The following is a 27,550-nucleotide window of genomic DNA, read 5'->3' on the forward strand; positions in this document are numbered from 1 at the left end:
TGTGTGAGTCTAGAGCCTAGTGTGTGAGTCTAGATCCTAGTGTGTGAGTCTAGAGCCTAGTGTGTGAGTAGAGAGCCTAGTTTGTTAGTCTCGATCCTCGTGTTTGAGTCTATAGACTAGTGTGTGAGTCTATATCCTAGTGTATGAGTCTAGAGACTAGTGTGTGAGTCTATAGCCTAGTGTGTGAGTCTAGAGCCTAGTATGAGACTATAGCCTAGTGTGTGTGACTATAGCTTAGTGTGAGTCTAGAGACTAGTGTGTGAGTCTAGATACTAGTGTGTGAGTCTATAGCCGAGTGTGTGAGTCTATAGACTAGTGTGTGAGTCTAGAGCCTAGTGTGTGAGTCTAGAGACTAGTGGGTGAGTCTAGAGCCTAGTGTGTGAGTCTAGAGCCTAGTTTGTGAGTCTAGAGCCTAGTGTGTGTCTAGAGCCTAGTTTGTGAGTCTAGAGCCTAGTGTGTGAGTCTAGAGACTAGTTTGTGAGTCTAGAGTGCGATTTTTTCTTCCTCCCCCTTTGAGGGCATTTTCCTTCTGAAACATGTAAATGCTCTTATGCAAGAAGTTTTTAATCGGCAAAGTGGAATGTCTTTTACATATTTAAAATCATACGAAAAGCAGATTATTTTAGGGCAAATATTGTTGTCAGAAATATATATTTTAGAGCTTTGGTTACCATCAGCACGAGTCACTCTTTACTTTAAGTTCGTTGCAAATGACTGTTTGATTGCGCTTCTATTTTAATTATGTATTACTACAAGAAAGTTTAATTTGGATTATTAAATAGGATACAAAACTAATACGAAAGCATTATTTTCTAGGTACTACACTCCAGGATGCACTCTCTTTGAAAGACTAAAATAAAAAATAACACGTCATCATTTCTACAGCCTTCATTGGTTGTCAAAATAGCCAATCATGTGATTTTACCCACGAAAATTCTTAATTATCTCGTGTTTCTCAGTGGAACTTTACCAATACTTGTAGTCTATTTAATAGAATGTCTTAAGAAGGCAAAACTAGCGAATTCATAAAAACCATAAAACGGTACTTGGTCTTTGAATGATTTATCCTTTTCAAACGATGACGTCATCCCAAAGCAACTTCCAGATGAGTTTCGAGTTCTGACTTCTTGTGGCTCTAGCTGCTGAAAATCAACCACTGCAGCAGTGCCACTGGCACTCAAAATACAAACTTCATCACTGAAAAAAGAAGAAAAACATAAAGCTAGAATTAGGTCTTTCCCATCGTAAGCTCTAAAGTGTTTTTGAGTAGTAGCTCAATCTAAATAATAATAACAATAATAATAAATGCAAAAACGTAGGCGAGAGCCTCTTACAAAACAGGAAAAAGACAATACAAAAATTTAGATAAACCTTCTAAAGTTACTGAAATCGTACAAACGACTCTCGTATATCTTGTCAAACGAGTTCTTGAAAGAGCTGATGGAGGTTACCAGAACGGTTTCTTCGGGTAGGGAGTTCCAGATGTCGACGACTCGGTTTCGAAAGGCCCATTTGCCTACATGGACACTAAATTGGACACCTTTGTTAAGTGTTGCCTCAAAATATTCCAAGAGTCAAGCAGTCCTGGTTTTTGTACCACAAGTTTTGTAGTCTTTCAAATGTACCACATTTGATGTGGTACAATGTACCACATCAAATGTACCACAACAGTGGTACATTCAAATGTACCACAAGTCTGCTTCAAACGTAGTAGTTGTTGCCGTATTAGAAGCAGCGAAGAAATTTCCCAAAATTTCTCTAAAAGTCTCTTCTATTCCCAAAGTCCCTTCTCAAGTCTTTAACGTAGCAACTTAACAAAAACTAGCCGATGGTGAATTTTACTAGTCACTATTTGAGAAATTCCCAGGTTTCGTAAAAGTAGTTGTGGTAATAGACAACGCGACATTAGAGGCAATAATTTAATTGAAAATTAATACGCGAACACATTAATTTCTTTTAATTCATTCACTTTCTAGCGGGATTGAGCCTCTTCTAACTGTCGAAGTAGGGTGTGGAACAGAATTTAACATTATAATGAAGGCATGTCAAGAGAGCATGAGGCGACATGGGTAAACACAAGCTTAGGTGTAATTTTCTTATATAAAAGGTTATTTTTTTCAACGGAGCTTACTCTTGTATAAATGACCATCTACGCCGCATAAATCTATATGCATTTGGTTAAGCCAAAAAATATTTTTCCTTTATAGCATTCGTATCTTTGTCGTAAATGAAAAATGAACACTCAAAAAGATTTTAAATAAGACTTGTGTAGAGTAAGAAAAAAAATGAACCTTCGTATTAAACACAAACGTCAAGATTCGTATTACATGAACTCCTCCTAAATGTTTTCTAAAATTTCACCTTAATACCCTCAGCGCCATGAGTTACAGTAATTGTAGTGGTAGTATTAATAGTATACACATAGTGTCTTCTGGCTAGTTCAAAATCCGCCAAAACTTATCCTTAAAGGTCTAATTAATAATGTAAGCCGTTCTTGAGATACTGCTTTGTCACCTTTTTGAAATCCACATGCTCATAGTTTGTACTGATTTAGTTCAACATCCGCCTAAATATTTGTTAAAACCTTCACCTTAACACTCTTAGCTTGCGTAGTAGCAATAGTTGTAGTAGCAAAAGTGGCAGCATGTGCATAGCACCTTTGGTTTCTTCAACATCCCCTTCAACACATGCTGAAAGTTTCAACTTAATACCATCAGCCGTTCCTGAAGTATTTTTATACGTCATCTTGACAACATGTGTGGGTATATTGTGTTTCGATTTAGTTCCATAGAGTTTCAATATATTCCAATTTTTTTGCCTTAATACCCTTCGTTTTAATAGCAGCAGGAGTAGTAGCAGTACAATAAAAAACAGTAGCCTTAGCTTTAGTGGCAGTAGTAGTAGAAGAAGTGGTAATAATAGTAGCAGTGGTAGTAGTATGAGTAAAAGCAGTAGCATTAGGGTGTAAATGTTTTCTTTTGGTTAGTTTAACATCCCCCACAACAACCCCTGCTTGCTTCAGCTTACCGCACCAAACTGTTCCTAGGATATTGCTATTACACCTTTTGACAACGTGAATACAGATATCATGTTGTGATTAAGTATCTGCGCCCCCCCCCGCCCAAAAACGATATCCTTGAAAATTTGACCTTCATACCCTTAGGGACAGTTGTAATAGTGATCACAGTAGTAATATTGGTATTACTAGTAGCAGTATTAAGTGTAATAGCAGTAGTCCTAGTAGCAGTATTAATGTAATGCCTTTTGGTCAGTTGAACATCAAATTTCAAATTCAAATTCAAAATTTTTTCAAATTCAAATTAATTTATTTAACATAAAAAAATACAAACAAATTTACAGCGGCCATCTATAAAAACCCGAAGGTTTGTTTACGATGGCTGCAAATCCATTATTATAAAGCTCTACATCCACATAAAAACTATCTCTTTACGGGGAAAAATCAGCACTTGAACTGAATCAACATAAAGAACATCTCCTACTCTAAAAGAATTACACTCTAGAAATCGCAAGTGAGAAATATCACACATCATCCTTAAAACATACACTCTAAAAAAAAAAAAAAAAGAAAAAAAAAAAAAAGATACATCTAACTAAATCAACTATGACAAAATCAATAAGTATCAGCTAGGCTATAGAGCCGACTCCGTGCGCTTTGGCTGGGTAATTTCGCGAAAATGCGACCATTATCTGTCCAAACAATTTTCAAACCAAACATTAATCAAATTCAAAAATCTAATCATTCAGATTATAACCCAAAAGGTAACGCTTCAATCTACTCTTGAGCTGGCCTACATTATCAACTTGTCTAATAGCATCCGGGAGGGAATTCCACACCACCGGTCCCGCAAAATGAGGCAGAAACGCAGCATGATAAGTACTCCAGAGCTCAGATGCAAGGTCATATGCATTCCTAGTTTCACCACAATGATAGGAAGAATTAACTCTAAGAATTTCTCAAAATACCTCCGGTGGACACGTATTCAAACATTTATAAATAAAAATTGGTAACTAGCAATCCTGTGGCTGATAAATATTTAAAATTTTAAAACTTATAAAGCAATTCAACGTGCTATTTTAAAACTGAATGTAATTACCTAAAATACGAACTATTTTATTCTGTAAAATTTGGACCTTTCTAAAACTTGAAATAAAACTACTAGTCCATAGCATGCAACCATACGATAAATAAGGGCTAACAATAGAATGATAAAGTAAAAGTAAAACATTTGACGGTAGTTGATTTTTCAGTCTTCTTATCACACCCAACCCTCTTGAAATCTTAACTGCCACAAGATCACAATGTGATTTCCAACTTAAATTAAAATCAAGACTCAAGCCCAAATATTTAACACTATTTACATGCTTTAAAAATTCACCGTTAAAAACAATTTTATTATCTAAAACACATGAAACTCCATTTCTACAAAATGTCACGAAATTTGTTTCTGAAATATTCACTACCAAATAACTAGAATTTGTAAAACTTATCAATTCAGCGAGGGCCTTATTTGTCTTCTCAATTAACTGGTTCAGACTAGTAGCTGTAATCGTAAACACCGTGTCATCAGCAAAAGACGTTATAAGTACATCTGATATATAAAAACGCATGGTATCAACGTAAATTAGATAAAGAAGTGGGCCAAGCACTGAACCCTGAGGCACACCGGAATTAACGATAAAAGTTTTTGAAATAGAATTTTTAATAGAGACTCGAATAATACGCTGGTTAAGATAAGATTCAAACCATTTCAGAATAACCCCTTGGATCCCCAAACTGCTTAGCCTATTTAATAAAATTTTATGAACCACCGTGTCAAAAGCCTTTCTAAAGTCTATAAATATTGAAAGTAACAGTACACTTTTTCGAGATTACAGTTAATGAAATCTTTTAGATGCTCGACTGCATGTATTGCAGAGTGGTTTCTCCTGATTCCAAACAGGGTATCACTAAGAAAACCGTAAGTAGTAAGATGGTTATAAAGTCGTCGATGCATCACTTTTCATACAGCTTAGCAAATAGGGGCAATATTGAAATCGGCCTCCAATTAGACGGATCAGTTTTTGAACTCCCTTTGTGAAGAGGAATAACTTTAGCCTCTTTCAGACGAGTAGGAAATTCACCTTTCTTCAAAGAAAGGTTAATCAAAAAAACCATACAAGGCAAAAAATATACCATAACATGCTTGAACGCTTTCAGATTAATTCCATCATTCCCTGGAGAACTTGATTTTACCAATCCTATTATCTGTTTTAATTCTTCAACATTCGTTTCATCTGCAGACATTTCCAATCCAACTCCCCTTTCATCACTAAACGTCTCATTAATTTCATTATTTTCATCGTATGGATTCTCACTTATTGATTCACCAATCTTAGAAAAATATTCACCAAAGAAATTAGCCACCTCTTCATTTCCATCAACAAATTTACCATCAAAGATCAGACTAGCAGGAATCTCGGTCTCTTTCTTCTTATTTACGATTTCGTTTATAATATTCCATGTCGTTTTCGTATTGTCTTTATTTTCCTTAAATTTATATCCATAATATTCGCGGATGCATGACCGCCTTAGCCGATTTACTTTATTAAGGATTTGTTTAAATTCAGTTAGATCTTGACTATGGTTACTATTTAAGTAACTCATATACAATTTGTTTCTCTTTCTAATTAAGTCTAGTAGCTCCATAGTTACCCAAGGTATCCGGGGATCCTTTTTACTCGCCTTTATACTCTTTACTGGGCAAGTTCTCTCAAATATTGGCTGCAATATGTCCATGAACTTATCGAATGCTGCAGAAGCACTTTCAGATTCTTCATAAACTGGTTTCCAAGACAGGATACTTAGTTCCTCTCTAAACTTCTGTAGGCTCTCTTTTTTTAGTTGCCTTCTTTTAACCTCTGTCCTGTTCTGCTTTATCGCATATTGATATGAAGTCACTGCTACTATAGGAAAGTGATCGGAAACCTCATTTACTATAACGTCAGCATAACAGCTGTGTAATACCCGGGATCGCACGAAAATATTGTCAATAAGTGTAGCTGACTGTCCTGTAACACGAGTCGGAATCCCAACTAATGGATAAAAATCATACCTGGAGAAAAGGTTTAAAAAATCCAAATTATCATTGTATAAACTTAAAAGATCAAAATTAAAATCCCCCATGCAAATGCACTCCAGACTACTTAATTCTACTGCATCCATTAAACTATTAAAACCATTTTCAAACTCCTCCCAAACTGTACTCGGTGGCTTATAAACCTCAGTAATCAATATATCCTTTCCACCAACTTCCAGCTCAAGAGTAAGATATTCCACCTTACCTTCAATCCAAAATGATTGGTCTTCCCTTATTTTAGCAACAAAATTATCCTTAACCAAAAAGCCAAACCTCCAAGCCCCAGTCTCGCTCTATTCCTTACAATAAGCCTGTGTCCTGGAAAATTATATAACGACAGAACATGCTCAGAAGTTAAAAAAGTTTCACAAAGGCCAATTACATAGAATCTACTATTCACATTATCAATTAACTGGAGAATTTCATAATACGTTGAAGTTACATGGCAATTCCAATGACCAAAAAGCTAAGACATTGCTGATATGTCCTTTTGATAAACTGTTTGTTCATATATTTCTTGAAATTTTCTTCTCAATGCTCTTAACCTTACAAGTAGTTGCTATAGAAGTAGTAGCAGTGATAGTAGTATTAGTAGTTGCGTGCATATATTGTCTTTTGGTCCAATGATCTTCCCCTATAAGTATTCTCTGAAAGTTCCAACTTAATACTCACATCAGTTCTTGAGATACGCTCTTTTGACAATGTGCATGGACATAGCGTCTTTTGATTTAGTTCAAATTTTCCCTCAATATTGTTAATGGAGCAGCGCGGTAGTAGTAGCGGTAGCAGTTGTAGTGGTAGTCGTTGTAGTAGTAGTGGTAGCATGCAAATATTGCCATTATGAGCATCTTCCTTATCAATTCCAGAAAGTTCTAAATTAATATACTCAGTCATTCCTGAGTTAAGCAGTTTTGAAAATCGGCATACACACAACGTCTTTTGATTCAGTTCAGTCCTCTACTCAACATTCTCTGAAAGACTAACCTGAATGCTCTTCAACTTTTTGGAAAGTGAAGCTCAAAATACATACCTTTCTCAATAACATATACTATATGTAAATATTGAACGAATTGCCCTGAGGACTGTGGGAGGTTGACATCCCCAAAGACATAATTACTGGATCTTTCAACAATACTGAACACAATATTTCTTTTAAAATTGTGATCTGATGTGTTTAGAGGAATGATAGGCTTGGGGGGGGGTTGCCCTCCATTTACATTTGACTCTTAAAAAGGGCACTAGAACATCCGATTTCCAATCAAATAAACCCCATCCAATCCAAAGTTTATACGACCACCTGTTCCATAAAAACCTCACATGTCCCAGGGCATAGCTTACAACCCTTGCCCCGCGGCTCTGGGGGGGGGGGAGGCTGTGTCCACCCTGAAGACTGTTATATGCTCTTTGGACTATTGTGGAAAAAACGGCTATCTCACAATTTCGATCAGATGCGTTTGGAGAAAAGAGGATGTCAGGGAGGGGAGAGGCTAATTGCCCTCCATTACTTTTGACTCTTAAAAGGAAACTAGAACTATATATTTCCAATCGAATGAGTCACCTCTAAAGGTCACACGACCATAAAAATTTACATGCCCCCGGAGCATAACAAACAACCCGTGCCCCCAGACTCTGGGGGGTTATGTCAACCCCAAAGGCCTTGTTATGTGATCTTTGAACTGTTTTTGAACAAGTGGCTATCTCAAAATTTCCATCAGATGCATTTCGGGAAATAATTCTAGAAACAGATCCAAACAAGATTGCCGATAAATTGCTTATAAATTAAATGATAATTTGAAGGTAAAACGAAAATTATCTAAATAACAGATGTTGACGAAAATCGTCAAGGCTGGTTATACCTTTGAAGTGAGGGGAATATAGATCCCACATATCAGGACTCGTGACGCATGTTCCTAAGTCTTTTTCACAGTTTTTGTTCATTAATTATTACAACAATACCTTTCCAGATGTCCTGGCAATGCAAAAAATAAGATAAACTCAATCCAAGGCCCTTATTTATCAACTAGAAAAGGTCAAGATTTTTTTTTTTTCAATGATAAATCAAAGGTAAAAGTGAAAATAATCTTTAAATCAAATGATGAAGATAATCGCAAGGCTGGTTGTACCCGCAGATATCAACAAAAGCGAGCTTGCTCTGTCCAGTGTTCTAGACTATTTATAGGATTGTTTACTGATGTGTGGATTAAGTATAGATTATTTTAACGATTCTATTTCTACTATAATACAAGTTATTGATGAAATGGTTCATGAAGGAATAATTCTAGGAACAGATCCAAACAAGATTGATAATAAAGTGCTGATAAACATATCTGGAGACAACATTCCAAAAACAGAGACGAATATGCTACGTTCTCAAAGGATTCGTTAATATCATACGTATTCGTATACATAAACGCATTAATATCGTAGGAATATCATACGTTCTCTAAAGAGGAAAGCTGATACACCTACTATTTATCAAATAGAGATATTGTATCGGATTAACGACGCTTCTTGACAATTAAGGTCCTTGCGTTAGCGTTGCAATGTGTTGCTACAGCTGGGTTTGAACTCGGGGTCCCGTATTACCAAGGTGAGATCAAACCCACCGAGCTACAATAGGTCTCAAATAGAGTTGGGTAGATTTGAATGAAAGAGCAATCTGCTGTGTGATGGAAGAAGATGAAAAGGCGTTTGAGATATATTTCAATCTGTTGTATCCCCGATTACCCAACTAGGGAAGTAGTGGAAACTGTTTCTTAAGAATCAAATACAGGTGGGAAGGTATAATCTTCATAGTATATCACATGGAGGTGAAGAAATTTGACCGGACAGCGAACTGCTGCATCCTCGATCCCGAGATACAGAAAAAGATAGGTATGCTATTGCGCCCCACGTTCTTCAGATAGGGGGGATGTAGCAAAAATTTCTTGCAATGTATCAAATCGAGCAGGAGACATAAAAACAGGATATCAATAAGCTTAATACCAAGTTATATTGATGTGGAAGTAGGTCCTGCTTCAAACGTCTGTATTTCAACTGGGGGAGGGGCAAAAAAGGTTCTGGAGCAGTCCCCCCCCCATCTTTTTGGTCAGATAAAAAGGGCTCTAGAACTCTTAATTTTCGTTCGAAAGGGCTCTTCCTCAATATTCTAGGACTACTGGTTCGATGCGATCACCCCTGGGAAAAAAAAGAAACGTCTGTAAACGTCGCATGAAAAGATATTCTAGATAGTATAACAATCCGTTGTAGCCCTGGTTATCCAGCTAGGGAAGGATCAGTAACAATTTTTATGTATCAAATGACCTTTTATCCTATGTATCAAAAGACCTTTTATCCTGTGGTGCATCAATTGAAGGAGAAGAGAACTGACCTCGACAATAATCTGCTTTTTCTCAGTTCTTCAAATACAGAAGCAGAATATAGATAATGAAAGATTTTAAACTCTTGATAGTACAGTAATATAGTTATAGAAGTTCTCCAAATAAGAACAGAAAAACTGAAATTGTCACTGCTATAATGAACTTGAATAAAAATATACCTTTGCTTAATAAAATTTTACTTTCAGTCAATGTATTCTTTCTCTCGTGTACCAATGCCAATGCCAAACATTTTGTACTCTTTGTTTTTAAACAGATGCAACATCAACCAATTTAACAAATTTTATAGTTTTACGAATTTCGGAAATATGATCGACCCATTTGTCGATTATTCTATTCGTTTTATTGTTATCGAAAAATTAATTTTGTGCTTTTGTTGCATCTGTTATGCCAGATCTATTTTCGAGTCTGAAAAGAGATACATCTCTGAGAATCGCGAGGAAAACCTAATATTTAACCAATTTTACGAATTCAGGAAATATACCATTTGGCAATTATTCCATTAATTTTACTGTTGTTGAAAAAGTTATTTTGAGCTCTTATTGCATCTGTTATGCGAAATCTATATTTGGGTCCAAAAAAAAGGCAGCTTTGTAAACGAACAGTGAAGCTCAATATTCTAACTTTCACAATTGTACGAATCCTTGACGTGCCGAAAAGTTCCATTTCTAGTTCAATCCAATGATTTCCTCATTGCTGAAAATTTGCAAAATGACACATAAATCAAGTGTGAGAACATGGTCTCTACAATTAACTAAATCCCTTCAAAGATAACTTTTATATAGCTAAGGAGGTATCCGGGGGTTGAGGGTTTGAACCTCATCCCCGAGATATTTATTCGACTCGCAAAACGTAGCAAAAATACATATAAATAAATTTTTAAACCGTTTTTTAAAGTCTTTTTGAGTAACCCACTGCCCCCGAAAAAACACCCCCTCCCAAACGAAAATCCTGGATACGGCCCTGTATATAGCCTTGGCCAAATAGAAAACTGTCGAAGTAGCTAATCTTTTCTGTCCACCTAAATCCCAAAATTATAAATAAAATAAAAATATTAACTAACGGTTAAGACGTCTAATCATGACAGCGAATAAAAAAAATACTAAAAAAAAAAACTGAAAAAAAATCTCAGATATTGGCTTCATATGTGAATGCCTTTATCAAACGAAAATGATCCAAAGAAAAAAAACATACAAAACAACCCAAACTTTATTGGGTTTTTTTTTCTGTGCACATGAATACGTATTGGAAGCCAAGTATTCAGATTAGACGTTTTTTTTACCCAATTTCACTGAAATTTTCAACTGTTACAAATGAAATGAAAATACAAACTAACGGTTAAAACGTCTAATCTTGACAGCGAAAAAAAAATACAAAAAAAAAAACTGAAAGAAAACTCAGATACTGGCTTCATATGTGAATACCTTTATCAAACGAAAATGATCCAAAGAAAAAAAAACATACAAAACAACTCAAACTTCATTGTTGTTTTTCTGTGCATATAAATACGTATTGAAAGCCAAATATTCAGATTAGAAGTTTATTTTACCTAATTTCATTAAAATTTTTAACTGTTACAAATTCAATGAAAATATAAACTAACGGTTAAAACATCTAATCATGACAGTGAATTAAAAAATAAAAAAAAAATGAAAAAAAATCCCAGATACTGGCTTCATATGTGAACACCTTTACCAAACGAAAATGATCCAAATAAAAAAACATACGAAACAACTCAAACTTCATTTTTTTTTTTCTGTGCATATAAATACGTATTGGAAGCCAAGTATTTATTATTGGGTTGACTTATACCGCTGACACAACTTATTGGTGCAAAAATGGCACAAAAAGGTTGCTATACCACTTACTCGAGTGGGAGAACCCCTTGTCGGCCCAAAGGTTAGTGGGATTCCCGCGCTTACTCCAACGGTTCCGTGTCTATCGGGTACGCGTCTGTGCCCGATTTACAATATACCCTGCCTTAGGATACTCTAGCGTGATCGAATGGTCCCAGGGGCCACTTTTAAGGCCAAGGGTTACCGGAAATATTATTAACTATCTCTTTAGACTCGACCTAGGCTAAAAAGCCAAAGATTATATTAGTATAAAAAAATCTTACTGTAATCAAGACACGCTACAAAAAGGAACTAAAACAAACAGGAACTATTTTCCCCAGCCCGCTCAGCCAGATGCGTGTCTGCGACGGGGTGATGGCCCTGATGGGGTGGTAATGAATTTTTCCAGCCAACACGAGGGCTTACTAAGTTACTGGTCAAACATCCCCAACTGCGCACTTAACCTCGTGGTCTGTGTAACCAACTACGCAATTAGGAGGACAGAAAATGGCTCCACCAAAATAAAAGGAAAATTAATAATTATTACTAGGAGAAGGAACATAATTAAGGGGCCAAAAGAAAAGAATCTGGGAAGGAAATTTATCTGAACAAACTGGGACCAAGGGTTCCAACATCTCCATGGCCCGCATCCCCGGTGGATTGGCTGAAAATTCGGACATAAAATCAAATTAAAATAAACACAAATTTTCTTCTTCGGCTTCCTCTGGTTTTACTGTTTATCTCTTCATTAGAGCTCCTGCCGTGCGGGGGTTTCTGCCTTGCCGAGTAGTGTGTGGTACTATGAAATTTTCTTCATTTTTCAGCAGTTTCTCTTTCTCCTCCGTAGGGAATAATTGCAGGATGTCGTCCTCGGGACTCTCCTGACGGTCAACGAACATGTCGAGAAGAGCCCAATCAGATAATTTTTCGGGGGGGATTAGGGGGGTTGATACAGGGAGCAGGGGTTTTATTTCTTCGGCCAGATATCGAATATCCGTGGCGGGATAATTAATCTCAGCTCTGCTTGTAGATGCAGTAGCAGGATACCGAATATCCGTAGCGGGGTAATGAATCTTTGGCGTAGCTGTTATAGGAGGTAGTTTTGGTTTTGGGGTTGTAGTAGTCTTTCCTTTCGAAGGTTGCCTTTGTAGGGCCACTCCAGATGAGGCTGGTGATGAGTTTGGATTGTGGCGGGGTTTTATTGGGGCGCGAATGGATGCAGAATGCGGTTGGTTGTGGAGATTTGGGGAGGGGTGTAAATAAGGAGTGGTGCTTGGGCGAATGTGTGCGATGGGCGGACGGGTGTTACGATGTGGAGGGGGAAGAAGAGGGTTAACGTAAGGGCGCGCGGGTTCAGCCTGCGGCCTTCGGGGTTTTTGGTAATTAAATATTGGGTGATCTATTCCTAATAACGATGGACGGACAGGCACAGCCCCCCGTCCAGTCAGACGTGTCATTATTGCTTGTGAGTGCGGTGGAGGGTTTTGGGATCTATTTGCTTCTGTTCCGGCATGAGTCCCTACCTCTCTTTTACCTTTGTGATGGGACGGCAGCTGGCGTTTTCGAAGGGACTCTTCTTTCCATGCCGAACAGCTACACCCCTCCACCGATTCCTTTAAAATTTGGTTGAGCCTGGGAACATGTACATATTCTTTTATGCGGTGAAACATTTCCTTTACCGCAAGATGATTTCCGCTCCGGTGAAGGTGTTTTGCCAGTTCCACTAGCCTTCCCTCTGGAGGTGTAATCTTCCATGCGACTATGTCAGCTTTAAATACTGTATACCCAACAATGGGTCCCCCATCACTACTCGGTCTGGCATTGTTTCTGGTTGCTGTTGTTTAATTCCTACCATAGGAATCATTTCCGATTTTCTCCAATTTTTCAGACATCCTATGTCACTTGTCATGAAGGCTTCCTTTACTTCCCTTTCCGTCGGCAGTCTTTTTCCCCAAAATATCGACATCTATTCAATGGATAAAAAATACAATTATTATCTTTTTCATATATATATATACATTGTATTAGGTAGGCACATCCCATCTAATTTTAAATTTTTAACTTATATTATTCTTTTCTCACAATCGGGACATGCCGTCAGCATTTCCGTTATCTATCCCCGGTCTCGATTTTATTTCGAAATCATATTCTTGTAAGCACAGGGCCCTCCGTGCTAATCGTCGGTTATCTGGCTTCATTATATTCAGCCATCTCAATGGGTTGTGATCCGTTATTATTTTAAATTTCCGTCCATTTTAAATTATTTTAAATTTCGTTTTTTGACCGCATAAACTATCGCAAGACATTCTTTTTCAATTGTGCTATAATTTAATTCTGCTTTTGATAATTTTCTGGATATAAATGTGATTGGATGCTCCCCATCCTTAAAATCTTGGGATAAAACTGCCCCTAATCCGTAATCTGAACTGTCTGTTTGTAGCACAAATGGTAAGGAAAAATCTGGATTTCTCAGTATCCTTTCGCTACAAAGAGCATCTTTCAGTGTATCAAATGCATTTTGATCACTTTTTGACCATTTAACGGGGTCTACGGCCCCCTTCCTTGTTAACTCTATCAAAGGTGTAGCAATCGTTGCACAATTTGATATGAATTTTTGGTAATATCTTGCCAACCCCAAAAATGACCGAACTTTTTTCTTTGTAGTCAGAACATCTGCGTTTCTAATTTTTTCTGTTTTTTCCCTTAATGGGGCTATTATACCGTTCCCTATTTTGTGTCCCAGGTATTCTGTCTGTGACTGTACTAATTTACATTTTTCTACATTCAAAGTTAGTCCTGCTCTCCTCAGAACTGGTTAATACTTGTTCCATATGGATTAGATGTTCATTGAACGAGTTCGAAAATACTTTAGTGTCATCCAAGTAGGCTCTTTTATATGGTAAGGAATTTAAAATATATTCTACTAGTCTTAGGAATGTTGCTGGTGCCCCTTTTAGTCCAAATCTCATATACCTAAATTGGTACAACCCAAATGGAGTAATAAAGGCAGTTTTGGCTGAATCATCTGGGTCCATTTTTACTTGCCAATATCCCCTTCTCGAGTCCAAAATTGATATAAATTATGCGGAACCTACTGACTCTAGAATTTCGTCCATTCTTGGTATCGGATACGCGACTGATTCGGGAATATTATTTAGTTTTCTATAGTCCACGAAAAATCTAATGGAGCTATACTTCTTCGGGACTAGTACGACTGGCTCCGCATATTCTGAGTTTGATGGTTCTATAACCCCTGAATCAAATATTCGGTCTATCTCTTTTTTCATTGCTTTCCTTTTAGCTTCTGGTATTCGGTACGGGTATTGTTTTATTGGTTTCTTATCCTTGAATAGTATTTTATTTACTACATTTTCTGTTTTTCCGATTAGGTTTGTTAATACGTCAGCAAATTCCGTGAATAACTTATTTAATTGGGATTCCTGAGCTTGGCTCAGATGTGTTTCTGCCGAAACTCTTTCAATTGCATTTATATGTGTTTCCGCCGGGTCTATTGTACCTAAAGGGGCACTTTCCTCGTCCTTTTCGGAGGTCGAAATCATGAGACAGCGCTTCTGCAGATCTTTGTGGTTTTCTTTTTCATTTTCCTTGTTAAATTTCCTTTTATTAGAAGGTTATTCTACCCAATTTCATTGAAATTTTTAACTGTTACAAAAGAAATGAAAATACAAACTAATAGTTAAAACGTCTAATCTTGACAGCGAATTAAAAAAAAAATACTAAAAAAAAACTGAAAAAAACTCAGATACTGCCTTCATATGTGAATTCCTTTATCAAACGAAAATGATACAAATAAAAAAAAAACAAAAAAAAAAACTCAAACTTTATTGTTTTTTTTTCTGTGCATATAATTACGTATTGGAAGCCAAGTATTCAGATTAGAAGTTTATTTTACCCAATTTCATTGAAATTTTTAACTGTTACAAATTCAATGAAAATATAAACTAACGGTTAAAACGTCTAATAATGACAGCGAATAAAAAAATTTAAAAAAAAAGTGAAAAAAAATCTCAGATACTGGCTTCATATGCGAATACGTTTATCAAACGAAAGTGATCCAAAGAAAAAAACATGCAAAGCAACTCAAACTTCCTTGTTTTTTGTTGTTTTTTTTGGGCATATAAATACGTATTGGAAGCCAAGTATTCAGATTAGAAGTTTGGTTTTCAGAGGCAACGCTGTAGCGTTGCCTATAGTAAAGGCCATACGGCTCCAATGTTTTATTATTTTTATTTTTTTCCCAGAGGCACTTCACATGGAAGGGGTCGTCGTAGAAGCTTCATAGGGCGCTCATTCGATTGGAAATCGAGAGTTCTAGTGCCCTTTTTAATAGTCGAAAATGGCGAGGGCAACTAGCCCCCCCACGCCCATCATTGCCCCAAACATCCAATCAAAGTTTTCAGATAGCCATTTTGTTCAGCGTAGTTGATTTCCAGATAGAAAATATATTTTTGAGGAGGATATTCCCCCACAACCGTCAGGGCAAGGGTTTTAAGTTATGCCCTGGGGGCATATAAGGTTTTTTAGAAGGCGTTGTCGTAGAAACTTCAAAACAGGCTCATTCGATTGGAAATTAAAGAGCTAGTGCCCTTTTTAATAGACGAAAGTGATTGGAGTGTAACTAGGCCCCCTCCCCCCCCCCTCCACGCCCATCATTTCTCCAAACACATCCAATCAAAATTTTCAGATAGTCATTTTGTTCAGCGTAGTTGATTTCCAGATAGAAAATATATTTTTGAGGAGGACACTCTCGCACAACCCTCAGGACAAGGGTTTTAAGTTATGCCCTGGGGGTATATAAGGTTTTTATAGAAGGCGTTGTCGTAGAAACTTCCAAACATGCTCATTCGATTGGAAATTAAAGGGCTAGTGCTTTTTTTAATAGTCCAAAATGATTGGAGGGCAACAAGCCCCCACCCCTCCACGCCCCTCATTTCCCCAAACACATCCAATCAAAACTTTGAGATAGCCATTTTGTTCAGCGTAGTTGATTTCCAGATAGAAAATATAATTTTGAGGAGGATACTCCCCCACAACCCTCAGGGCAAATGTTTTAAGTTATGCCCTGGGGGCATGTAAGGTTTTTTATAGAAGGCGTTGTCGTAGAAATTTCAAAACATACTCATTCGATTGGAAATTAAACGACTAGTGCCCTTTTTAATAGTCGAAAGTGATTGAAGTGTAACTAGCCAACTCCCCCCCCCCACGCCCATCATTTTCCCAAACACATCCAATCAAAATTTTCGGATAGCCATTTTGTTCAGAGTAGTTTATTTCCACATAGAAAATATATTTTTGAGGAGGAGATTCCCCCACAACCCTCAGGGCAAGGGTTTTAAGTTATGCCCTGGGGGTATATAAGGTTTTTATAGAAGGCGTTGTCGTATAAACTTCAAAACAGGCTCATTCGATTGGAAATTAAAGGGCTAGTGTCCTTTTTAATAGTCGAAAATGATTGGAGGGCAACAAGCCCCCCCCCCTCCACGCCCCTCATTTCCCCAAACACATCCAATCAAAACTTTGAGATAGCCATTTTGTTCAGCGTAGTTGATTCCCAGATAGAAAATATGTTTTTGAGGAGGACACTCCCCCAGAACCTTCAGGGCAAGGGTTTTAAGATATGCCCTGGGGGCATATACGGTTTTTATAAACGCGTTGTCGTAGAAACTTCAAAAAGGCTCATTCGATTGGAAATTCAAAGGGATAGTGCCCTTTTTAATAGTCAAAAGTGATTGGAGGGCGACTGGTTCCCCCCCACACCCATCATTCCCCCAAACACATCCAATCAAATTTTTGAGATAGCCATTTTGTTCAACGTAGTTGATTTTCAGATAGAAAACATGTTTTTGAGAATGATAATTCCCCACAACCCTCAGGGCAAGGGTTTTAAGTTATGCCCTGGGGGCATATAAGGTTTTTATAGAAGGCGTTGTCAAAGAAACTTCAAAAAAGGCTCATTCGATTGGGAATTCAAAGAGATAGTGCCCTTTTTAATAGTCAAAAGTGATTGGAGAGCCACTAGCTCCCCCCCCCCTTACGCCCATCATTCCCCCACACACATCCAATCAAAATTTTGAGATAGCCATTTTGTTCAGCGTAGTTGATTTCCAGATTGAAAATATACTTTTGAGGAAGAAACTCCCCCACAACCCTCAGGGCAAGGGTTTTAAGTTATGACCTGGGGGCATATAAGGTTTTTATACAAGGCGTTCTCGTAGAAACTTCAAAACAGGCTCAATCGTTTGGAAACTAAAGGGCTAGTGCCCTTTTTAATAGTCGAAAGTGATTGGAGTGTAACTAGCCCCCCTCCCCCCCCCCTCCACGCCCATCATTTCCCTAAACACATCAAATCAAAATTTTCCGATAGCCATTTTGTTCAGCGTAGTTGATTTCCAGATAGAAAATATATTTTTGAGGAGGACACTCCCCCACAATCCTCAGGGCAAGGGTTTTAAGTTATGCCCTGGGGGCATATAAGGTTATTGTAGAAGGCGTTGTCGTTGAAACTTCCAAACATACTCATTCGATTGGAAATTAAAGGGCTAGTGCCCTTTTTAATAGTCCAAAATGATTGGAGGGCAACTAGCCCTCCCCCCCAACGCCCATCATTCCCCCAAACACATCCAATCAAAATTTTGAGATAGCCATTTTGTTCAGCGTAGTTGATTTCCATATATAAAAAATAATTTTGAGGAGGATACTCCCCCACATCCCTCAGGGAAAGGGTTTTAAGTTATGCCCTGGGGGCAGATAAGATATTTATAGAAGGCGTTGTCGTAGAAACTTCAAAACAGGCTCATTCTAATGGAAATTAAACGGCTAGTGCCAGTTTTAAAAGTCGAAAGTGACTGGAGTGCAACTAGCCCCCGCCCCCCCCCCACGCCCATCATTTCCCCACACACATCCAATCAAAATTTTCAGATAGCCATTTTGTTCAGTGTAGCTGATTTCCAGATAGAAAATATGTTTTTGAGGAGGATGCTCCCCCACAACCCTCGAAAGTGATTGGAGGGCAACTAGCCCCCCCCCACGCCCATCATTTCCCCAACATATATCCAATCAAACTTTTTAGATAGCCATTTTGTTCAGTGTAGCTGATTTCCAGATAGAAAATATGTTTTTGAGGAGGACACTCCCCCACAACCCTCAGGGCAAGAGTTTTAAGTTATGCCCTAGGGGCATATAAGGTTTTTATAGAAGGCGTTGTCGTAGAAACTTCAATACAGGCACATTCAATTTGAAATTCAAAGGGTTAGTGCCCTTTTTAATAGTCAAAAGCGATTGGAGGGGAAATAGCCCCCTCTCCCCGACGCCCATAATTCCCCCAAAAGCATCCAATCAAAATTTTGAGATAGCCATTTTGTTCAGCGTAGTTTATTTCTCGATAGAAAATATGTTTTTGAGGAGGACAATCCCCCACAACCCTCAGGGCAAGGGTTTTAAGTTATGCCCTGGGGACATAAGGTTTTTATAGAAGGCGGTATCGTAGAAACTTCAAAAAAGGCTCATTCGATTGGAAATTCCAAGAGCTAGTGCCCTTTGTAATAGTCGAAAGTGATTTGAGGGCAACTAGCCCCCCTCTGACGCCCAGCTTTTCCCCAAACACATCCAATCAAAATTTTAAGACAGCCGTTTTATAAATCTTAGTTTGAAGTTCCGGAAATTATGTCTTTGAGCATTACAACTCCCGCTAAGCGCTCAGGGCAAGGGTTATAATTTAAGGATTATCTGAATCCTTCATATTATTTCTTATGGAATGGATGCTTGTATAAACTTTAGAGAGGGGTCATTTGATTGGAAATTGAAAGTTCTTTTTCACTTTTTAAGAGTCAGAAGAGATTGGAGGGCATCTGCCCCTCCCCTCCTCCACGCCCTAAATGCATCAGCTAAAAATTTGGAGATAGACATTTTATTAAAATAGTTCAAAGTTCTGATAAGAAAACATCCGGTGTTGACACAGCCCACCAGGGCCCAGGCGTTGTAAGTTTTGCCCTGGGGCATAACTTATTAAAGGGGGTTTATAACTTATGGGAAGGGGTTTTGTATGGGAAGAACACATAGGAAATCTATTATAATTATACAATTATAAGGTTAAAATACATACTCTGTGATAGATGCAAAATTTCTTTGTTACACAAAATCCTATTAGGTCAATTCCAAACAGTCGTGATCCCTTTGTGTAAGCAAGTGAAATGGTCAAAACACCCTTATTGGGGCTATTTTTTCAATCCATTCATTGTTGCCAATCGCTGTCTACAAGTTATGCAAGCTGTCTATTGTTCATATATAAGGTTTTTATCAAAGAGGTAATCGTATAGACTTTGAAAAAGTCTCATTCGAATTAAACTGAAAGTTCTAGATCCGTTTTTTATAGTCAAGAATAGTCGGACAGTAATCACCCCCCCCCCCATGCCAAAATAAACTTGAAACTTTTTGTAATCAAAAACGAACAAAAATTAATTAAAAAAAAAACTTTCCGTAAAAGAGGTTTTTGAAAGATAAGTAAAGGTCCTTTTAAAATGAAGATCAGCAGATACAAATAGATGTTAAAATTCCATCTCAAAACGACCAGAAATTACTATTAAAGAATAAATGAAACCCATAACGAACTGAAATTAAATAAACAATCATAGCAAAAAACATACAACAAGTAATAATATAAATGAATAAATAGATCCTAAAGCGAGTAATGCTTAGACTGATTATGAAAATCAAGCTTAAAACGAAAACAAATATTTTGCTATTAAAGTATAAATGAAACTTAAAACGAACAGAAATTAAATAAACAATAAATGCGAACAAACATACAATATATGTTAATGTAAATGAATAAATAAATCTTAAAACGAGTGAAACTTAAATTGAATATGCAAATCAAGTTTGAATCGAATAAAAATAACTACAAACAAGAGTTTGGGTATCGTATCACTGCAGAAGGCTAAAACCTACTGCGTCATTGGCGCTTTAGTGAAAACAATTCTCTGAAATATTTTCACTTTTGTAACTTTAAGAAATCAAAAATTAAACCCAAATAACCCAACCGAGACACCACGTTAAACTCACAGCCCACACTCCAAATAAAATATTAACCTTAATATAGATACACACCAGAACCAACATCCATGACTTCCTATTAATTAATAAATATCAGTTACATGTAGTTTAAACTTATTTTTAGAAAGCGAAATAAAAGAATGTGAATTCACGTAACTTTCATAAATGTTCCAAAACTTTATTATTGACTTTTTGGAGAAAATCTAGATGGTTCAGTATGAATTCTATGAGCAAACGAATTCTAAGGCAAAATAAATATTTTACTATTGTTATGCAGCTACGAACAAAGACCACACTGGCTTACGATCACAGAAAAAAAAAACAATTCCAGTAAATGATGACTTTTTTGGGAATACGATAAGTTAGAAAATATTTAATTTCATATACTGTACACATTTCATAAGAAATCTTGAGTTTGTATCCAGGAACAATATCTAATTAGCGTTTTTATAACCGAATGAATGAGTTTCCCAATAGTCTTGCAAAGAGTATGAAAAACTGGTAAGTTTTGAAGCAGGCAATAGTGCTTAAAAAAATCATTAGCCCCCAGGCACGTACGTAGGGAGTAGAGTCTCGGGGCTAACTTCCCACTCCCCATAAGATTTATCTTTTTTTTTTACTCCTGGGCCCCGTTTTTCGAATGGAAATTTGTTCTTATTATAATTGGTACCAACCTGAAATAAAATCCTGTGTGTCTGCCAGCGTCATCTAGCTTCTCATAGCTGTTGAATTTTTTTTTTTTTTTTTTTTTTTTTTTTTTTTTTTTTTTTTTAATCTGTGATTCTTTTAAGTTTGATCAATCTTTCTGTGGTATAATTTTCGCTCTATATCCACTCCTGAGATTTCATTTCACAATTCTACTTCTTTCAAACATAGTAGAAGTCCCTCATCATTAGCTTTGTTTGTGTATCAAACAAACACAACTTAAAAACAATAGGAAAATTTTTTCCAAGACAGTGCAATTTAAATCGGTGAATATTTCGGCCCTATGTCCAAGGGCCGTCTTCAGCACAAAATTAAAGAAAAAACGTGTATAAAAACAAACCTACATTAAAATACGAGGTTTAAACTAAAAATGCTTTTAAAAAACGCTTTTAAAAAACCTTTTAAACAGCCCCAGTATCTTTACTTCAACGAAGTTCAACCAGGACTCTTTAGTTTAAACCTCGTTTAGTTTAGTTTAAACCGGTTTAGTTTAAACCTCGTATTTTAATGTAAGTTTGTTTTTATATATATTTTTTCTTTAATGTTGTGCTGAAGACGGCCCTTGGACATAGGGCCGAAATATTCACCGATTTAAATTGCACTGTCTTGAAAAAATTGTCCCTATTGTTTTTAAGTTGTGTTTGTTTGATATGGAAAGGCAGTGTGGTCTTCGTCAATATTTTTGTTTGTGTAATTTAGACATAACTGAAATATTGAAAATGATTCATTTTACATACAGAATCTACATATACAATGCTCATAAGAATTCAGACCTTATAATCCTGAAGGCATCCCCTGCATACCCTTAAGGTGATGTCCATACCTCTAACAGATGAGGTATTGTAAGCTATTTGTACCAACGCATTTGTCAAAAGACCTTCACCGTTAAATCATTATTTTTTTCCAAATTTTTAGCAGAAGGAAGTGTGTGTAAGTCAATTCTTGCATAACAAGCCTATTTTTACGGATTAAGATGTTTGTATAGCTTTTGACATTAGCATTTTCGAGAACAACGAGCTTCATTATAGTATAGCCGAAATGTACAAAATATATAACGGTCACCACCGTTTGAAATTTTTGAAACCAGCCTTGGGCCCCATGAAACACAGCTGGACTCCCCTGAACTTTCTTAATATTTAGTGTTATCAAAATAGATTGAATATACATTGCACACTTCGAGTTTATTTCGAGTCTTGTCTGAGATCTTTATCCTTCTGTCTTGGTCTTGTTTCATCTCTTTTGGATATTTCTGCTATATTTAGCAGATATACTCTGCTATTATATTCTGCTAATATTTAGTGTTATCAAAATAGATGGAATATACATTGCACACTTCGAGTTTATTTCGATTCTTGTCTGAGATCTTTATCCTTTTTTCTTGGTCTTGTTTCATCTGTTTTGGATATTTCTGCTATATTTAGCAGATATATTCTGCTATTACATCCTGCTAATATTTAGTGTTATCAAAATAGATGGAATATACATTCCACACTTCGAGTTTATTTCGAGTCTTGTCTGAGATCTTTATCCTTCTGTCTCGGTCTTGATTCATCTGTTTTTGATATTTCTGCTATATTTAGCAGATATATTCTGCTAATAATTAGTTTTATCAAAATAGATGGAATATACATTGCGCACTTCGAGCGAATTTCAAGTCTTGTCTGAGATCTTTATCCTTTTTTCTTGGTCTTGTTTCATCTGTTTTGGATATTTCTGCTATATTTAGCAGATATATTCTGCTATTATATTCTGCTAATAATTAGAGTTATCAAAATAGATGGAATATACATTGCACACTTCGAGTTTATTTCGATTCTTGTCTGAGATCTGTATCCTTCTGTCTCGGTCTTGTTTCATATGTTTTGGATATTTCTGCTATATTTAGCAGATATATTCTGCTAATAATTAGTGTTAACAAAATAGATGGAATATACATTGCACACATCGAGTTTATTTCGAGTCTGGTCTGAGATCTTTATCCTTTTTTCTTGGTCTTGTTTCATCTGTTTTGGATATTTCTGCTATATTTAGCAGATATATTCTGCTATTATATTCTGCTAATAATTAGTGTTATCAAAATAGATGGAATATACATTGCACACTTCGAGTTTATTTCGAGTCTGGTCTGAGATCTTTATCCTTTTTTCTTGGTCTTGTTTCATCTGTTTTGGATATTTCTGCTATATTTAGCAGATATATTCTGCTATTATATTCTGCTAATAATTAGTGTTATCAAAATAGATTGAATATACATTGCACACTTCGAGTTTATTTCGATTCTTGTCTGAGATCTGTATCCTTCTGTCTTGGTCTTGTTTCATCTCTTTTGGATATTTCTGCTATATTTAGCAGATATACTCTGCTATTATATTCTGCTAATATTTAGTGTTATCAAAATAGATGGAATATACATTGCACACTTCGAGTTTATTTCGAGTCTGGTCTGAGATCTTTATCCTTTTTTCTTGGTCTTGTTTCATCTGTTTTGGATATTTCTGCTATATTTAGCAGATATATTCTGCTATTATATTCTGCTAAAAATTAGTGTTATCAAAATAGATGGAATATACATTGCACACTTCGAGTTTATTTCGATTCTTGTTTGAAATCTTTATCCTTTTTTCTTTGTCTTGTTTCATCTGTTTTGGATATTTCTGCTATATTTAGCAGATATATTCTGCTAATATTTAGTGTTATCAAAATAGATGGAATATACATTGCACACTTCGAGTTTATTTCGATTCTTGTCTGAGATCTTTATCCTTTTTTCTTGGTCTTGTTTCATCTGTTTTGGATATTTCTGCTATATTTAGCAGATATATTCTGCTAATATTTAGTGTTATCAAAATAGATGGAATATACATAGCATACTTCGAGTTTATTTCGATTCTTGTGTGAGATCTTTATCCTTTTTTCTTGGTCTTGTTTCATCTGTTTTGGATATTTCTGCTATATTTAGCAGATATATTCTGCTATTATATTCTGCTAATAATTAGTGTTATCAAAATAGATTGAATATACTTTGCACACTTAGAGTTTATTTCGATTCTTGTCTGAGATCTTTATCCTTTTTTCTTGGCCTTGTTTCATCTGTTTTCGATATTTCTGCTACATTTAGCAGATATATTCTGCTATTATATTCTGCTAAAAATTAGTGTTATCAAAATAGATGGAATATACATTGCACACTTCGAGTTTATTTCGATTCTTGTTTGAAATCTTTATCCTTTTTTCTTGGTCTTGTTTCATCTGTTCTGGATATTTCTGCTATATTTAGCAGATATATTCTGCTATTATATTCTGCTAATATTTAGTGTTATCAAAATAGATGGAATCAACGTTATCAAAATAGATGGAATATACATTGCACACTTCGAGTTTATTTCGATTCTTGTCTGAGATCTGTATCCTTCTGTCTTGGTCTTGTTTCATCTGTTTGGATATTTCTGCAATATTTAGCAGATATATTCTGCTATTATATTCTGCTAATAATTAGTGTTATCAAAATAGATGGAATATACATTGCACACTTCGAGTTTATTTCGAGTCTGGTCTGAGATCTTTATCCTTTTTTCTTGGTCTTGTTTCATCTGTTTTGGATATTTCTGATATATTTAGCAGATATATTCTGCTATTATATTCTGCTAAAAATTAGTGTTATCAAAATAGATGGAATATACATTGCACACTTCGAGTTTATTTCGATTCTTGTTTGAAATCTTTATCCTTTTTTCTTGGTCTTGTTTCATCTGTTTTGGATATTTCTGCTATATTTAGCAGATATATTCTGCTAATATTTAGTGTTATCAAAATAGATGGAATATACATTGCACACTTCGAGTTTATTTCGATTCTTGTCTGAGATCTTTATCCTTTTTTCTTGGTCTTGTTTCATCTGTTTTGGATATTTCTGCTATATTTAGCAGATATATTCTACTAATATTTAGTGTTATCAAAATAGATGGAATATACATTGCACACTTAGAGTTTATTTCGATTCTTGTCTGAGATCTTTATCCTTTTTTCTTGGTCTTGTTTCATCTGTTTTGGATATTTCTGCTATATTTAGCAGATATATTCTGCTATTATATTCTGCTAATAATTAGTGTTATCAAAATAGATTGAATATACTTTGCACACTTAGAGTTTATTTCGATTCTTGTCTGAGATCTTTATCCTTTTTTCTTGGTCTTGTTTCATCTGTTTTGGATATTTCTGCTACATTTAGCAGACATATTCTGCTAATAATTAGTGTTATCAAAATAGATGGAATATACATTGCACACTTCGGGTTTATTTCGAGTCTTGTCTGAGATCTTATCATTCTGTCTTGGTCTTGTTTCATCTGTTCTGGATATTTCTGCTATATTTAGCAGATATATTCTGCTATTATATTCTGCTAATATTTAGTGTTATCAAAATAGATGGAATCAACGTTATCAAAATAGATGAAATATACATAGCATACTTCGAGTTTATTTCGAGTCTTGTCTGAGATATTTATCCTTCTGTCTTGGTCTTGTTTCATCTGTTTGGATATTTCTGCAATATTTCTCCTTTATAAGATCACTGACCTGTGTGTTTTTGGCCTTCAAAGTGTTGATATATCGTAATCATTACATTACGAGCCTTGTCTTCAATAAAAACACAACTGGAGCATTACATGTCACCTAATAATCTTAGAAAAGAAACATATTTTCATTAAAAAAAATCACATACCAAATACTAGTCTGCTCAGTATAACCGAGAACGAACGTACAGCCAAGAGTTCGTGCATGTGATCTAATCTCCATTCGTAACTCTGCCCACCATGCGTCTCTTGTCTCCGGCTCGTCAGGATTAGTAATTCTGTCCAACAGCTTTACGGACCGTGCACTGATTATACCACCTAGAAAAAATATATTTTAAATTTTTGTGTTAATCGCAATTTTTCTGTAAAAAACATCCGTTAGTATCCAGCATTTGACTTGTGAACACCAAAAACAGCTTATATTGCTTTGTACCTGTGATTCACAAAAGATTATAATTTTAATAATAGGACTATTTTTTGCTGGATTTTGATAGTAGGAATTCCCAAGGTAATCAGGAAATTTTTTATATTCCACGTACGTTATTTTCGTGTCAGTATTGCCACAGGGACGGTACCCACTTTTTTTTCTTTTTTTTTTGCGACCCCCAAATTTAGAAAATATTAGAGTTATCCAGTGAAGTTTGTGGGAAAAGGAGTTCGAGTGCCCGTACTTCCCACAAGTCAAGAAATCTCTCTGAACGCTAAACGTAAGTATTTGTCAAGTCCTCGAACTATGAACTGTGTCTAGTCCTTGAAATCTAGTTGATTATAAATGAAGCCACGCTTGGTGAATAATACCGTTTTAAACTTTGCTTTCGGCCATTAAAAGCGGGTAAAAAATATTACGGTGGTAAAGGCACTTCAGTATTTCAAAGTTAATACGCTAATTAAGGTAAAGGGATATTTATGACATTTAGCAAATATGCCTACTCGTCCTTCAGATCGTGCAAAGCCCACGTTCGAAGCCTGGTGATTATCAGTAGCATCTTGAACGCCTTGCCATCAATTACTCCTCCCATATTGTGAATCTAGGGTCATTTAGCAGAGAGTGGCGTGTGGTACTTGATGACAAAGTTGCAGCAGTCTCTTGCCGATGCTTGAAACAGTGATACGGACAGCGATGCTACGATGAACACTCCCAATCATTGTGGTTTTATTATACATGTTCCTGATGAGGTTTTATCTAACACTTTCGTCTTGTGAAAGCAAGAATGTCGTAACTGACACCCCTAGTCAAAATTGAGTTACGGACCCTACCAGAGTTATTTTTACGAGCTTTCTAATGGTGTAGCTCGTTTGGTAGTACGATGCCTCCTGACTGAGTAAATCAAAAATTTAACTTCATAGTAAGTGCATGTTTTTCCCTTTTGTGAAATCGGAAACTGTCGTAACTGACCGGAGGACTAACCTCCGGTTAGTTACGACATCAAATGAACAAAGCGTTGGATTTTCAGCAGGCCTCCAGCATTTATAAATACGCTTATGATCCATTTTCCAAAATTAAGCAACTTCAGTTTAAACAAGGCTACTCAAAAAGAGTCGGTTACAAACTGTCATTTTCTGACGAATCAGTCTCTGAAATAAACATTGCTGTGGAGGCTAAACTTATGGCAAGGAAAGACACTTCTTCCACAAAAGTGGTTGGGTTTATTGTTGTCCCAAAGCTGTTAATCCAAATGTGCAATCAGCCTACAGGTTTATGTCTCCTCTAAATGTGGAGTACTACAAGTGTGTTTTGCAAGTATGAATCAAGACAACAACCACCGACCCACTGCAGTACAGAGAACAATCCCAGAAGAAGCTGCAACCCCCTCCCCCATCACAAAATATGAGAAAGGGGAAAAGCAGTCAGTA

At 36.1% G+C, this 27,550-nt stretch overlaps 1 protein-coding gene across 5 annotated transcripts in view; it reads right to left on the reverse strand.

Annotated features, from left to right (window-relative positions):
- Window positions 1-357: 357 nt before the first annotated feature.
- Window positions 358-27,550, reverse strand: part of LOC148941014 (uncharacterized) — a 78,406-nt gene continuing 51,213 nt past the window's right edge. For all 5 annotated transcript variants that reach the window (XM_089105205.1, XM_089105203.1, XM_089105204.1 and 2 more), the window contains exons 4-5: window positions 25,846-26,014; window positions 358-1,197 (exon numbers count right to left, since the gene is read on the reverse strand). In XM_089105205.1, coding sequence (XP_088961331.1) covers window positions 984-1,197; window positions 25,846-26,014 — 383 coding nt within the window. In that variant the 3' untranslated portion in view covers window positions 358-983. The remainder of the gene's footprint in view (window positions 1,198-25,845; window positions 26,015-27,550) is intronic.

This window comes from Artemia sp. Qi Xiang Cuo, chromosome 19 (genome assembly GCF_049724085.1).
Source record: "Artemia sp. Qi Xiang Cuo chromosome 19, ASM4972408v1, whole genome shotgun sequence".
Classification (NCBI taxonomy): domain Eukaryota; kingdom Metazoa; phylum Arthropoda; class Branchiopoda; order Anostraca; family Artemiidae; genus Artemia; species Artemia sp. Qi Xiang Cuo.